Source organism: Solanum lycopersicum, chromosome 11 (assembly GCF_036512215.1).
Source record: "Solanum lycopersicum chromosome 11, SLM_r2.1".
In the NCBI taxonomy this organism is placed as follows: Eukaryota; Viridiplantae; Streptophyta; class Magnoliopsida; order Solanales; family Solanaceae; genus Solanum; species Solanum lycopersicum.
Window position 1 is genome coordinate 61632834 of NC_090810.1, and position 14211 is coordinate 61647044.

Genomic DNA, 14211 nt, shown 5'->3' on the forward strand with positions numbered 1-14211 from the left:
CACCTCAAATGAGTTTTCTGGAAATTCTCTCATGGCTGATGTGGACTCAACAGAACAAGGAAAATTACTCTCAACTGACCAGTTAGCACAGGTGATGCAAATGCTTCAAAATATGAAAAACAATGATCAAAGCAACAATGTCTCTGAAGTCACAGCATCTGCTAATTGTGTCGGTATAACCCTATGTCCTAGTCCTTTTTCTTTAAATTTACAGGTTGATCCTACCAACTACACTAGGCAAACTTGGATAATAGACTCAGGTGCAAGTGAGCACATAAGCTATAACAAGGATTTCTTCTTCAATTTTGAACCTTTGCCTAAATCAATTTGTGTTAATTTGCCTAATTCCCAAAGGGTTGAGGTCTCACATTCAGGTTCTGTGAAACTTTTCTCTAATCTTATCATTCACAATGTTTTATTTGTGCCCAGTTTTCACTTCAACCTCTTGTCTGTCCAATTGTTGTGCAAACAACTTTCTAAGATGTTAATTTTTACATCTTCTCATTGTTTCATGCAGGGCCCTTCAATGAAGAGCCCAATGCTCCTTGGTGAAAATCAGAAGGGTCTCTATGTCCTCAAGAATAGGCTTCCAGCTGCTCTTTCTCTTATAAATTCCAGTTGTAGTTCTCATTCCTTCAAGGATGTTACATCCAGTTTATCTTGTATTTCTTCTAATGATGTTAAAAGTAGATTATGGCATGTAAGATTGGGTCATATCCCTCTTTTAAATATTCAGCATATAAATGAAATTCCAGTTTCTGTTGTTTCTAAGTTTTCTGTGCCATGTTCTATTTGCCCCTTAGCAAGACAACACAAACTCCCTTTTCCCACAAGTCATATTTCTTCTAAACAAATTTTTGACTTAATTCATATTGATACATGGGGACCTTTTCAAACACCTACTTATGATGGTTATCGATATTTTTTGACCATCGTAGATGACTTTAGTAGAGGAACTTGGACTTTTTTGCTAACCACTAAAAGCAATGCATTCACCATTCTTAAGTCCTTCCTTGCTATGATAGAAAGACAATTTCAAAAAAAAATCAAAATCATTAGATCAGATAATGCTTGGGAATTAGGTGCCAGTTCTGATAATTCTAAATTCCTATCCTCCCAAGGGATCATTCATCAAACCTCTTGTGTCGCCACACCACAACAAAATGGTGTGGCTGAAAGAAAACACAAACATTTATTGGAAATATGTCGAGCCCTTCTTTTTCAGTCCCATCTCCCACATAAATTTTGGGGGGATGCTCTTATGACAGCCACTTACTTGATTAATAGGTGCCCCACTAAGTTGTTTTTTTTCAAAAGACCTTATGAAAGATTGTTTCATCATCCTCCTTCTTACTCCCATTTAAAGTGTTTTGGGTGTCTTGCTTTTGCCTCTACTCTTTCCCAAGGAAGATCTAAATTAGCACCAAGGGCTGAGCCTTGTGTTTTTCTTGGATATCCTTTTGGCAAAAAAGGTTACAAATTGTTAAGTCTCATTTCTCAGAAGTGTTTTGTTTCGAGGGATGTTAAATTCCATGAAGACATTTACCCGTTTGCTGCTATTCAGCCCCCTGTTTCTCTGTTTCCTTTTGATATTCCTCAAGTTTTTTATGAGCCTGATTTTTCATCTCATACATCTGCTCCTTCTGTTTCTACTCCTTCTATTTCTTCTCCAGATCCTATTGTTCTACGAAAATCCACTAGATCTGTTAAGACTCCAGCCTACCTACAAGATTATGTTTGCAACAGTGTCCATCTTTCTCCTGTGTCTGATATTTGTTTCTCTTCCCCTTCACCTGTTTCTCTATTTGCTTTCTCTGCATTATCTCACTCTAATCAGAATTATATCACTTCTTTATCCCATATTCAAGAACCTACTTCTTTTACCCAAGCTATTTTATATCCGGGTTGGAAGGATGCTATGACTAAGGAGCTAGAGGCTTTGATCAGTAACAACACTTGGGACGTGGTATCACTACCTCCGGGAAAGAAAGCTTTGCCTACTAAATGGGTATACAAAGTTAAGCTCAATTCGCTTGGTACTGTCGAGAGATTAAAGGCTAGGTTGGTTGTACGAGGTGACTTTCAAAAAGACGGCATTGATTTTACAGAAACTTTCAGCCCTGTTGTCAAGATTACTACAATACGTTGTTTGCTTGCTATTGCCATTAAGAAGGGGTGGGGGTTATATCAATTAGACGTTAATAATGCATTTCTTCATGGTGAGTTAGATGAGGAAGTCTACATGAAATTTCCAGCTGGTTTGAAAGTAGATGATCCTACTCAAGTTTGTCGTCTAAAGAAGTCTCTTTACGGACTAAAACAGGCCTCACGGCAGTGGTATGCTCGTCTGACTTCAGCCTTGCAATTTAAAGGCTTTACTCACTCACTCAATGATTATTCACTATTTTACAAGTGCCATGACATTCTACTTACAGGCAACAACAAGGCAGAACTAGATGCCTTAAAATCATTCTTGGACTCAGAATTTAAAATCAAAGATTTGGGAGACTTACATTATTTTTTGGGTATTGAAGTTATCAGGGAACCACATGGTTTGATTCTTAATCAACGCAAGTTCATCTTGGAGCTCTTATCCGAATATCAGTGCCTTGGACTCAAACCCGCTCCTTCCCCATTGGATCCCTCCCAGAAATTACAATCTGATATGGGTTGTCCCCTTTATGATGTCACTGGTTATCGCCGTCTTATTGGACAACTCAACTTTCTCACTCACACACGGCCTGACATCTCCTTTTCCGTTCAGCATCTTAGTCAATATATGCAACGCCCTCATCACGCCCATCTCTTGGCTGCTTATCATGTCCTTCGGTATCTTCTTTCCGACCCTGGCTTAGGGATTTTCCTTAATTCTTCCCCTTCTTTCACCTTATTGGCTTTTTGTGACTCTGACTGGGCCACTTGTCCTGACTCTCGCAAGTCGGTCAGTGGTTTCTACATTAGCCTCGGTGGTAGTCCAATTTCTTGGAAATCGAAAAAGCAACCTTCTCTTTCGCTTTCCTCTGCCGAAGCAGAGTATAGGTCTATGCGTCGTGTTGTTGCTGAGTTAACATGGCTCGTTCGTCTTCTTTCGGATCTTACACTGCCTCCTTCTCTACCCATTTCTCTTCATTCCGATAGCCAGGCAGCAATTCATATCGCTAAAAATCCTGTTTTTCATAAACGGACGAAGCATGTTAACTTAGATTGCCACTTTGTTCGACAACAATATCTTGCTGGTTTGATTTCTTTATCATTTCTCCCTTCGTCTTCCCAGCTCGCAGATCTTTTTACTAAGCCACTCACAGGTACCTCTCACCATCTTCTGTTACGCAAATTGGGTGTTCGTTCCTCCCCCTCCAATTTGAGGGGTGGGGGGGGGGGGGGTGTTGGAATTACAGCTGATGGCAATCCATTAGTGATGAAAGATAGCACAAGTTGTATTATGAAGAAGAAGAATGTTTCCGACATAGATATTGAAAAGAGAAAAATGAAAAAATGAAGATTGAAGAAAGACAGGTGGCCTCAACAGCTGGCATCAATTCAGAACCTTCCACATTTTCTTTCTGTAAATATTATCTCTTTTATGTTTAATTAATTGTAAATAATAGTTTGTTAATTGTAAATAATAGTTTGTTATAAGTTAGCCAATTAAAGTAGGACAGCTGTTAGTTTGTTAGGCTTTGATTCCTTGTGTTTCCTATATATACTCTTGCTATGCAGAAATAAGACACACAGAAAATTTCATCTCAATCTTTCTTCGTTTATTCATTCAATATATATACAAATAATATCATTAACGTCTAGTGTTTCATATGACTTATTTTTAAACAAAATTAAGAAAATATTTGATTTTGAATGGTTAGCTTAAATAATGAGATTGTGTAAATGTTTGTTACCTTATTTAGCGATATTGTTACCATTCAATGAATAAGTAAAATATTAAATATATTAAAAATAAAAAATTGTTTTATACAAATTAAAAGATACACAACAAACTAAACTATACCTATAAAATGTAATTATGTAAACTACACCCATATAATGTTATTTAATAAATTATGTTTGCTATATATGAAATTTTCCCTTAATATTACCTAATCAGGGAAAACAAATAAATATATAGATATACTTTAAAATATAGTCTTAGAAGTCTGCTGCCTTTATATTATTAGGAGTTAACTATACCTTGCTTTAAAATTTTGTCCAAGACCGCATAGCGCAGTGGATTAGCGCGTTTGACTTCGGATCAAAAGGTCGTGGGTTCGACTCCCACTGTGGTCGCTTTATTTATTTTTGTTTTCTTTTGCAATTTGGATGGGCCACACAAATTCACATGTATTAACTTGTTCAACTTTATAAAAATTTAAATATGTGTATTAATATGTGTATCTATTTGTTTAATTTTATATATATTTACTGATACGTGTGTCTACTTGTTTAATTTTATGTATGTTTACCGATGTGTGTGTTTACTTGTTCAACTTTATGTAAATTTAAGTATAGCGAGTATGTTTACTTGCTCAACGTTATATAATTTTGAGTGTCTACTCATGCGGATTTAAAATTGAAGGAACATAAATATTAATCGAAGCCAAATAACAATTTAAGTATTATATTGATATAATATTCAACTTTTAAAAATATATACATTTTGGATGCTATGACTTCGAAATAAGCCCGGAGAAAGAAAATAATGATCTCTTTCTAGTCTACTACTTAAGATCTCTGTGTCAAAGAAAGTATCATGTATATACTTTAAACTACAATTTTTTTGTGATTTTCCATATTTTACAACACCAAGTATCAACTAACCAAACAGGCCCTAAAGCCATAAGAAAACCAAAAAAAAAAAAAAAAGAGAGAGAGAGAGAAATCAAATTAAATTGAAGTAAATAAACTAACAGAGACATATCAAAAAAACAAGGAAGATTAAAGTTGGTATCTTAAGCCATTAATGGTGCGCCGCTCCATATTTATCAATTACTTATTATATTATATATATAATCCCTTATTGTATGGACCAAAATTCTACCTATCTTTTTCACGCAATTTTCTATTTTTATTTCCTGCCGACCAAAGATTAGGCGGATATCGAATTATGGTACTAAGCTTATTCGAATTTGATATTTTTATGATGTAACATAAATTTATAAGTAAAAAATAGAAATAAAAGTCAAATATTTTTAAGTTCTTCGAATTAGTTTTTGGATTTTCATTTATAAAACTTTATATATTCTTTTCCAAATAAAGTGCTAGGCCAACCACAACTTCAAATTAAAAAATTATAATTTCAAATTAAAATTTGAAATTTAAAATCAATTGATAGTTAAGATCGAAATAAAATTCAAATAGATCTATAAAAAAAAAAAAAGAAGAGATATTAATAAAGGTTAAATTTAAACATTCAGAATATTTGTTGATTCAAACAGTAGAGTACTTGAAAAAAAAGTATAAAATTCCACCACTTTTTTTTGTACAAAAGTTTTCAATCAATTGATGATATAAAGAGAGGTAATTAAAGTCCCAAAAAGAGAGAGAAAAAAAAAAAGCAAATAAGGCCACCTAATACAAAATTGAAAACAAAGTAACAGATAAAGTGGTGCCTTTGTAGTAATGTACTAACAGACAATCGCAAAAAGAAGAAGCCATGATTATGACTCAACATTAATTTACGGCCTCAATTCAAATGGAAATTTTCATTTTATTGCATAAATGATCACGTTGAATATGCTAGAAAAGAAAAGGGATTGGACCTTTGCATGTATAGACAAAGAGAAAATTGAAATCGATGATGATAAGAGGTAATACGATATTAGATAATGAATTTCGTTTTTACATTTATGCATGTAGTTGGTAGGTCAAATCTAAGCAATAAATATTGATCCAACATCCAATCAAATCACTATCCAAATAATTGAATTGAAGGTATTACTAATTTACTATATATGCATTTGGAATTGTAGTACATGTGTTTTTGACATTTAATTCAATCATATAGTTTTTATCGTGAACTCATTAAACATATCTTAGCAATTAGAAAGGAAAAAAATAGCGATATATAAAACATTGCAATATGTGTCTATATCTGAACTTGTAGTTAGGAAGTCGAATTTGAATAATGAATAATTAAATATCGTCTAATATTTGAGCATACAATTATCAAAATCGACTCGATTATAAGACCAATTAAAACAACGACTTGCATGTGGTTCCAATATTTTCAAAAGTAACATAGAAAGTGGTGCCTTGCTGGTACGTATAGTAGTAATGTACTATAAGACAACCCCAAAAAAGAAGAAGCCATGATTATGACTCAACATTTAAGGCCTCAATATATCCACTCCAAAGAAGAGAAAGCACTTCTTTTTCTTCTTCAACATGAAATTTCATTTTCACCAATTTAGCACTACCATTTGGATCCAACTAGGAGGTCTTATCATCGATTTTTATGGCATATGCATGATCACATCGAATATGCTAGGAAAGTAAAGGAACAAAGAGAAAATTTTGATACTGAGGGCTGTCTCGATACTAAACAATAAATATGTTTTTGCATTGTAGTTGGTAGGTCAAATCAAATCACTATCCAATACTAGTAATTAAAATGAATTTGGATCAAAGCTAATATATATGGACTTGGAATTGAAATATATGTGGTTAATAACGATGAATTACTATATGCAACTAAGTTACCACACATACTATTTATATATGATAATTATGCAATTGAATATGTTAATTAAAACTTCAATTTCAGATTTTGCAGTAATTTCTTGAATATGCTAGAAATGATTGCACATACAGAGAAGGATAAGAAAATTGAAACGACGAGGGGTAGCTCAATAATCGATACCAGACAATAAATACCGTTTTTGTATCTAAACTTGTTTTTGGTAAGTCAATTCTAAGCAATGAATATCAGTTCGACATCTAAAATCCATAGCTACTAGAGTCAAATCACTAATCTAAATGTTTGAATTGAAGCTATAATTACTATACACAATTAGAACATATATGTTATAAGCAAGCAAAATAACAAGTACATAGAAGTATCACTTCATATATAGCTTAAATTTTAAAATATAATGATCACATGATTAAGCATGATATTAATATTAAAAAATTTAAAATTTTGAATTTCATGGTGACTCATTATTAGACATTGAGACAACAATTACCCCACACCACATCAACTTATCAACATCCATGCTTAAAAAACCTTATAATTTTGACGTGTTTATTTTTTTTTTTCAAAAACCATCATTTTGACAGCGTGCGTTTCTTATAAATGATAATATGTTTCATTTGTCTATCATATTACTCTTCATAAATTGGGAGGCACAATAATTATGTATGTTTGTAAAATTCATTGATTATGATAAGGTTTTTACAGTATATTTGACCTGCAAATATTTTTTAATTGACTTAATTGTTCAAATACATTTTACTCCATCTTATTATTTTAGCTTCGACACATAATACAAATTTAGTGCATTAAATAGCTTTATTAGATATAATTTAAAATTAATATAGCTCGTTCGATTGAGAATAAGTTATTTTAATATTATTGTCTCACCATCAATGCACATTAAAAAAAAGTTATTATTTTAAAATTAAAATTAATTTCGAAATTAGTTAACCTTCTATATCAAACGCAGAGTACGTAACTCTTTTTTTTTTGTTTTAAATTTTTCCAAAGCCTTTTTTTAAAATCTTATCCTGGTCAAATGTTCTGCAATTGCTCGACAATCGTAAAATGAGTGATCTGGAAAGTTGTAAAAAAAAAATGACATTCCTAAAGACAAACATGCCAGCCTTATAATTATCAAAATTTACGATTAGTATAGAAAAAGTAAGAGAAAAAAAAAGTAATATTCAAAGTTTTAAGTAATATTCAAAGTTTTGATTGTTGTTTTTGTTTATTCCAAGATATTAATTAATATCCTCATAGAACACAAGAGAATACCAAACAAACTCTTTTAAGCTTTCTATTATTTTTATTAATAATATAAACGTTTGATTGAAAAGATACTAGTAAGTAAAATAACACAAGATTTACAAGCCCCACAACATATATAATAATGTATGAAATACACCACCATATTAACGACTAATTTTGAAATATTTAGCCATTAATTTAAATCATAAAGAAAAAAGAAAGCACACTCCATTAATTAATAATATTACATCAGTAGTTTAAGCGTAAACATTCTTTAAATCATCGGAGAAGACCAGGACGAGGATGAGGACGAAGACGATGATGAAGAAGTTGTTGGAAATGGCCAAAATTGTGCATTTTTCACCTTAGAAACACTTGTCAATACTCCTAATGGTGTCACATCGCCGATGACTGTAACTTTTTTCGAAGCCAAATCGATATTAAATGATTTTACTCCTGCATATTTTAATACAAAAACATTATTTCTGTTGAATCAAAATATTTAACATATCCATAATTTATAATACTATATATATAATAAACTTGCCTTGCATTCTGGAGATATGTTTTCTTACTTTCCCTTCACAACCTTTGCAATGGATCGACACCCTCAATTCCACAACCTGTTGAACGTATGAATAACAAAATTTAAATTTTATGCACTAGCAATCGATCCGTTTAAATTATATTTATCTAGTTAGATCATAACATAACTATAAGTGAAATGTCTTATGAAAAATATTAAATAATTGAAAACTAATTTGCTATATAATATGCTCATCGTGTGAAAAAACAACAACTTTACACTAAATAAAGTTGTTAGCAAAATTAAGAAATTAACTAAAATTTAAGTTCTATGCATTGCCCGTCAGTTTAAAGATTATTTACGCAATTAGGTTACTTATAAGTAAATCTTTTATAAAAAGTATAACCGGTAACCTAAATAAAATTGATAACTAACCTGTTCACTGGGGCATGAACGAGTTGATTTATAGACACACAAATCATTTGAATAAGCCGATGAAGGTTTGTAGACGGGAGATTCGAGCGATGAAGATCGATACATGAGTCGTTCGTTTGTGCTTTTAGCCCTTAAAGGTTTGGTAGGAACCAAAGCTTTTGATGCATCTCCAGATGATGATAAGAAATCTATAAATGGAGTGTTAGTACTATGATCACTTAACAAGTACCTAGAAGAATTACCTAAGTCAGTAACATCAGCTGAGCTTTTACGACGTAATTTTTCATCATGACTCTTTCGATTTTTATTTTGATGATAGTAAGTTTTGGGATCGAATGGAAGTTGATTAGATGAACATGGAATTGGTGTTTTGATTTTTGGCGTACGAGGATCGCCTAATCGATCGATTTTACGATCAATTTGATGCCTAATGCCGCGACGAACCATAGTATATTGATCCATACTTGAACATATGGCCGTGGAAGCAGGAGAAGCACAAAAAATATCTATGGATTTCATTTTTTTTGGGACCAAGAAGATGATGAAAACTTAATAGCCTAGTTATAATATAGCATATAAGTTAGAGTAGTAGGAAAAAAGGATGAAAGGGAGAGTAAGATTTTTTTCTCAAAATGAGGGAAGGGGCTGAACTTATAAACTAGTGGTAGACTAGAGTATAAGAAGGATGGAGCCATTATCTATGTTACAAATTCAACCGAACTCAATAATTTTATTGATTATAATTTAAATTTATTATTAATTTAAAACTTAGTAATATTGATTTTAGTTTGTATTTTATATCAATTTGAAACTCGATAATATAGAAAAAAGTTTAAATTTATAAATTTTAAATGCTGATTATGCGGAGGAAAATAAGTAGAAAATAAGGAAAAAGAAAAGATGGCAACTAAAGGAGCCATAAGAATTGATGAGTAATGTAAACCTTAGGGGACACAGGATTTATCTGGACCTCTAAAGTTGTGTCTGCATTTTTATTTTATGTTTTGAGTAGGTATGGGGTGGGCACTAGACAAGGTTATTGTTTGAATTTAACTTTTATTTACATTGTAAAAGAATATTTGTATAATTAAGTAATCTAAAAAATTGATCGTATATTCGGTTTGATTTGAATTGATAAAATTATTTTCTTTTTATTGATATTTTGATTGTCTCTCATATTATTCGATAATAGAAGTCCATTATAAATTCAGTACTTGCTTCCTTACTACTCCTAATACACTATAATTAAAGTTAGTTAATCTTTTTTCTACTTTTGTGATCTTTGGATGTGAATGATTAGCAGCAAATGTAGGAAAATGTGAAGACTAATTAATTAGTAGACCATATTATTACCATATCATTGCCCACAACATTTGACTGTTAAGGCTAACCGAAAGTAGCCTTTTCTTTGTCTATTTTCATATTTATTCCCCACCAAAGTATCTTCCACTCTTATAAGTTATAAGTTGATTTTTGTACATCCATTTTTCACTTGAGTCATAATTAATTAATACACTTCATTTTATTAAATTATTAATTTGATCATAATCAGCTGACATGATTTAATATTAGTATTCACTACAGATAATATAAATTTTGGAAAACTAATAGAAATCCTACTAGTTCAAGAGAGCCAATTATTTATATACACTTTAATTTACGATATTATGAATCTTATTAATATGTGTTCAGATACATGTGATTCTGAGATACATGAGATCAAAATTAGGTGTAGTTTGTTTTAGATATACTACATTCAAGTGAATTCACTTTTATCTGGATACATAATAAATCTAGCTCGTTAATCTTTTATGTATCTTGTATCCTATATACATGTAAACCACACCAGATACATACAAATATATATATTTAGTGTATCGAGTCCATTTCGCATGTAATACATGACTATCTCACTCGCCTTCGGCCTCTCAATTCGCTCGTCTCTCCATATTTTAATATAATATCTAATAGAAAAAGTTTATACGCCTAAATGTATTTTTCTTAATATATGATAGATAATTCTTGAAATTGTAACTCTTTCGGCCGATCTTAATTAGAAGATCATAACGGTGCAGTTCAATAATAATTTTGAAAATATAATACACTGCACACGTTGAATTTAATACTTTACTATCATCAAAGATTCCCTTGCATAGTTTTTGTTGAAGTCCAAACATTCCGATTTCCTGCCTCAGAAAATGAGCTAAATATATAAATTAATTATATTATATGAGTAAAATTTTTGAAAGAAAAAAAAAGCTACGTAAAGACGAAATAAAGACCTTGATTTGGGACCCAAATTTGTGGAGTATAATTGGATGAAGACAAAGTATTAGTCAATTAATTGCGGAGAAAGTTAAAGATTAAGACAAACAAAGATGAGTTAATTAAGGATTTAATACCAGTGATAACAAAACAAGTTGGTGTTCACGTGATAAAGTGTTCGTTTTAACAATTCTCTCTAATTAAATTAATTAATCATTCGACCTAGTTGGTTTTATTACTTTCTCCATTTATTTTTATTTGTCATTTATTTTTTAAAAAAATAATTTTTCATTATCACTTTTTTTATATCAAGAAAAGAAAAGACAATTATCTTTTTTCATATTTACCTTCCGCATTCAATACTTATTCTACGGATCAATCAATAATTAGTAAAAAATAAAAATTATTAGAACTTTTTCAATTTTTATATAATTTTAACTAATTATTAATTAATGGTAGTGTATATCTAAGGCGTTGTAATATCTTAAAACGATGCATCAATAATTCACATATTATATATTTTTTTTATTAATAAATATCTTGCAATTAAAATGCCTAATTATTTCAAAGGTGAAAAAAGTATTCAGAAAGTTTGAGATATTGAGTAAATAAATCATCCAAAAGTAGTTAAAATTTTTGTATTATCAACCTTTTTTTGCACAATCTCAAACAAATCAACTAGAAAAGCTTTTCCAACAACCAAACGCATAATTTGAATCAAAATGTCAAATAATGCACAAATTTAGTCAAGATTTTGGAGTAAATTAATTCCATTAGTGCTAGACCAAATGCAATTTATCAAGTACTTTACTTGTGGACATACTTTGTCGATTTATTATACTTGTCATATTTTTTATTTATATATCTATTAAAAATATATGAAAATTAATTTGGTCTAACATATCCTTATTTATTTTGCTATCAATACTACTATTTCTTCACCACATTAATCTGTCTTCATATTTATTAAATAAAAACAAAGATGAAAACTAAATTATATCTTAACTTTTTAATATTCTACTTATTAAAGTTTATTATATTTAGTAAATACGATAGCCAAAATAAATCGGAAGAAGTAATTAATCATCTTTAAAAAGTGAAATATACTGCTAATATACCCTTAACTTTATGGTTTTTAGCAAATGGTTGTAATGATTATACTTGCAAAAATGGGGATAATGTGTTCTCCTTTGGTAGGTCCAATTCCTTTTAAGTAATTAAATATTTAAGTGGATATTAAAGGTTGGTATCATAATTACATTCTGAGATTGCTTAGTGATTAGCATTACAATAATTTTATCAAAGTTGACTGTGTGATCCATTTTTTTCACTAACCACAATCCTTTTACTGATTTTGTGTTAAAATTTTCTTGATTTTGGGTCCACACAGTTATGATTAATAATATAAAGTTTTGTACTTGTCAAAAAGTTTTAAGATTTTTCTTTCCTTCCCTTCGTTAGAAAGTGAGAAACAAAATATTAACGGTTAGAAAAACAATAATATATTCAGTGATAATTTCAGCAATAAGACCTGAGAAGATGGTTTGACATATAAGCTAATATGATAGACACAGATACAAAGGGTTCATTCCTTTAATTTTAATAAAAAATTATATTATGTAGACGTTAAATTTCCATGATCTTTTTGTGTCTTTAATTCTTCATATTTTGATTAAACATTATGACTTATACCACTAAAGTAAGCAACCTCAACCTCACCTTACGAAGATCGATATGTTATTTTCCATGAACCTTTTGGTTCAAATAAATCATATCAAAATAATGAAATAAGTATGAAAAATAAATAAAATAATAAAAAAATCATATTATAATAATGGAGCAAGAAAATATTAAGTAATATATATTGGAAAACATATAAATATAGTTAATCTTCAAATAATCAACTTTGCTTTATTAGTTTTCTCGCAAATATTTTGTAGGGTCACAAACACAGACATATATCCAACTAACAACCTAGAAAGGAATTTCTTGTCCTTAGAATTTATCGTTACCCTTTCACCCTACCAACAGAAAGTGCTAAGATTTTCTTATTCGATATTTGATATTCATATTAAAATTTATATAATTTAATTTTAAGCATTACAAGACTTTTTCTTTTCTTTTGAAGATAAAGGCTTAAACTTAATTACTGTTTAAGGACGAATGAATCATAATTTATTGATATAAGCTAATGTTTCATTAGTACATTTTTATATCCAATTTCTAATTAAAATAAGATAATATTATTAGTACATATAAATAATGTGAATTAATATGTGGGTCGTACTGAAATAATTTGATGTTTGAGCACGCTATTAAAGCTATGGGTCCTTTCTTTTTCCACCTTTTTACATTTCTTTTGGTTTATTAATTTCATGACTTACGTGTTTCACCTCTTACTTTTTGTTTCTTTTACATTATGGTGGTTGATTAGTTACCGTGTAACCATAATAATTATTATTGTTTATTATATTATATATATATAAGAGAAATGATATCCAAAGTAACAAACATGTATTTTTGTCAAACACAACTATAAGTTGTTATGATCAAAGAGTAGAGTTTTCAAAAAGGGGTTGGTCCAACCCCATTCGGTCCAAGCCTAGCGGGTCTAGTTGATGGGCTAAAGCAGGTTGACCTTTCATTTAGAATGACTTGAAAATGCTTGATTCAATCCAACCCTAGAATGGCCAAGATTGGGGCAGGGTAGTCTCTTTTTTTTTTCTTTTCAAACTTAAAATTCTATAGCATCAAGAAATTGATTCTATAGCATCAAGAAATTGAGAAGATTTCCAAATCAAATGTGACAAACAATGGTGTTGTTTCAAAAGCACTAACAAAATATCTAGTGTGATTAGCATGTATCTAGGAAACTAGATACGCAAGATCACAGATACACGAGCGAGATAAGACAGTAGCAAGCAAGAAGGGAAGGAGGCGAGGGCGCGAGATTTGTCTATGTATCCTAGATAAATGTAAATCCACTCGAATAGAATCTATCTAGAACAAATTAACCTAATTTTGAGTCCATATACTATAAGATAGA

The 14211-nt window shown here is 30.4% G+C and overlaps 1 protein-coding gene and 1 non-coding gene across 2 annotated transcripts; one reads left to right on the plus strand and one right to left on the minus strand.

Annotated features, from left to right (window-relative positions):
• Nucleotides 1–4207: 4207 nt before the first annotated feature.
• TRNAR-UCG (transfer RNA arginine (anticodon UCG)) lies at nucleotides 4208–4281 on the plus strand. The gene has a single exon. It is a non-coding gene; the product is annotated as a tRNA-Arg (tRNA).
• Nucleotides 4282–8054: 3773 nt separating this feature from the next.
• On the minus strand, nucleotides 8055–9835 carry LOC101261297 (protein SODIUM POTASSIUM ROOT DEFECTIVE 2). The gene is made up of 3 exons (XM_004251257.5): nucleotides 8901–9835; nucleotides 8487–8562; nucleotides 8055–8395 (listed from the first exon to the last, which is right to left on the minus strand). Exons 1-3 carry the CDS (start codon nucleotides 9417–9419, stop codon nucleotides 8214–8216), a joined length of 777 nt encoding a protein of 258 aa, XP_004251305.2. The 5' UTR covers nucleotides 9420–9835; the 3' UTR covers nucleotides 8055–8213.
• Between the last annotated feature and the right edge of the window lie 4376 nt (nucleotides 9836–14211).

Bases quoted from the DNA above. Each gene is read 5' to 3' on its own strand.
- LOC101261297 (XM_004251257.5), bottom strand. From the start codon at position 9,419: ATGAAATCCATAGATATTTTTTGTGCTTCTCCTGCTTCCACGGCCATA. The intron at 8,563-8,900 runs GTTAGTTATCAA...TACGTTCAACAG, and splicing joins GTTCATGCCCCAGTGAACAG to GTTGTGGAATTGAGGGTGTC. The intron at 8,396-8,486 runs GCAAGTTTATTA...TAAAATATGCAG, and splicing joins ACATATCTCCAGAATGCAAG to GAGTAAAATCATTTAATATC.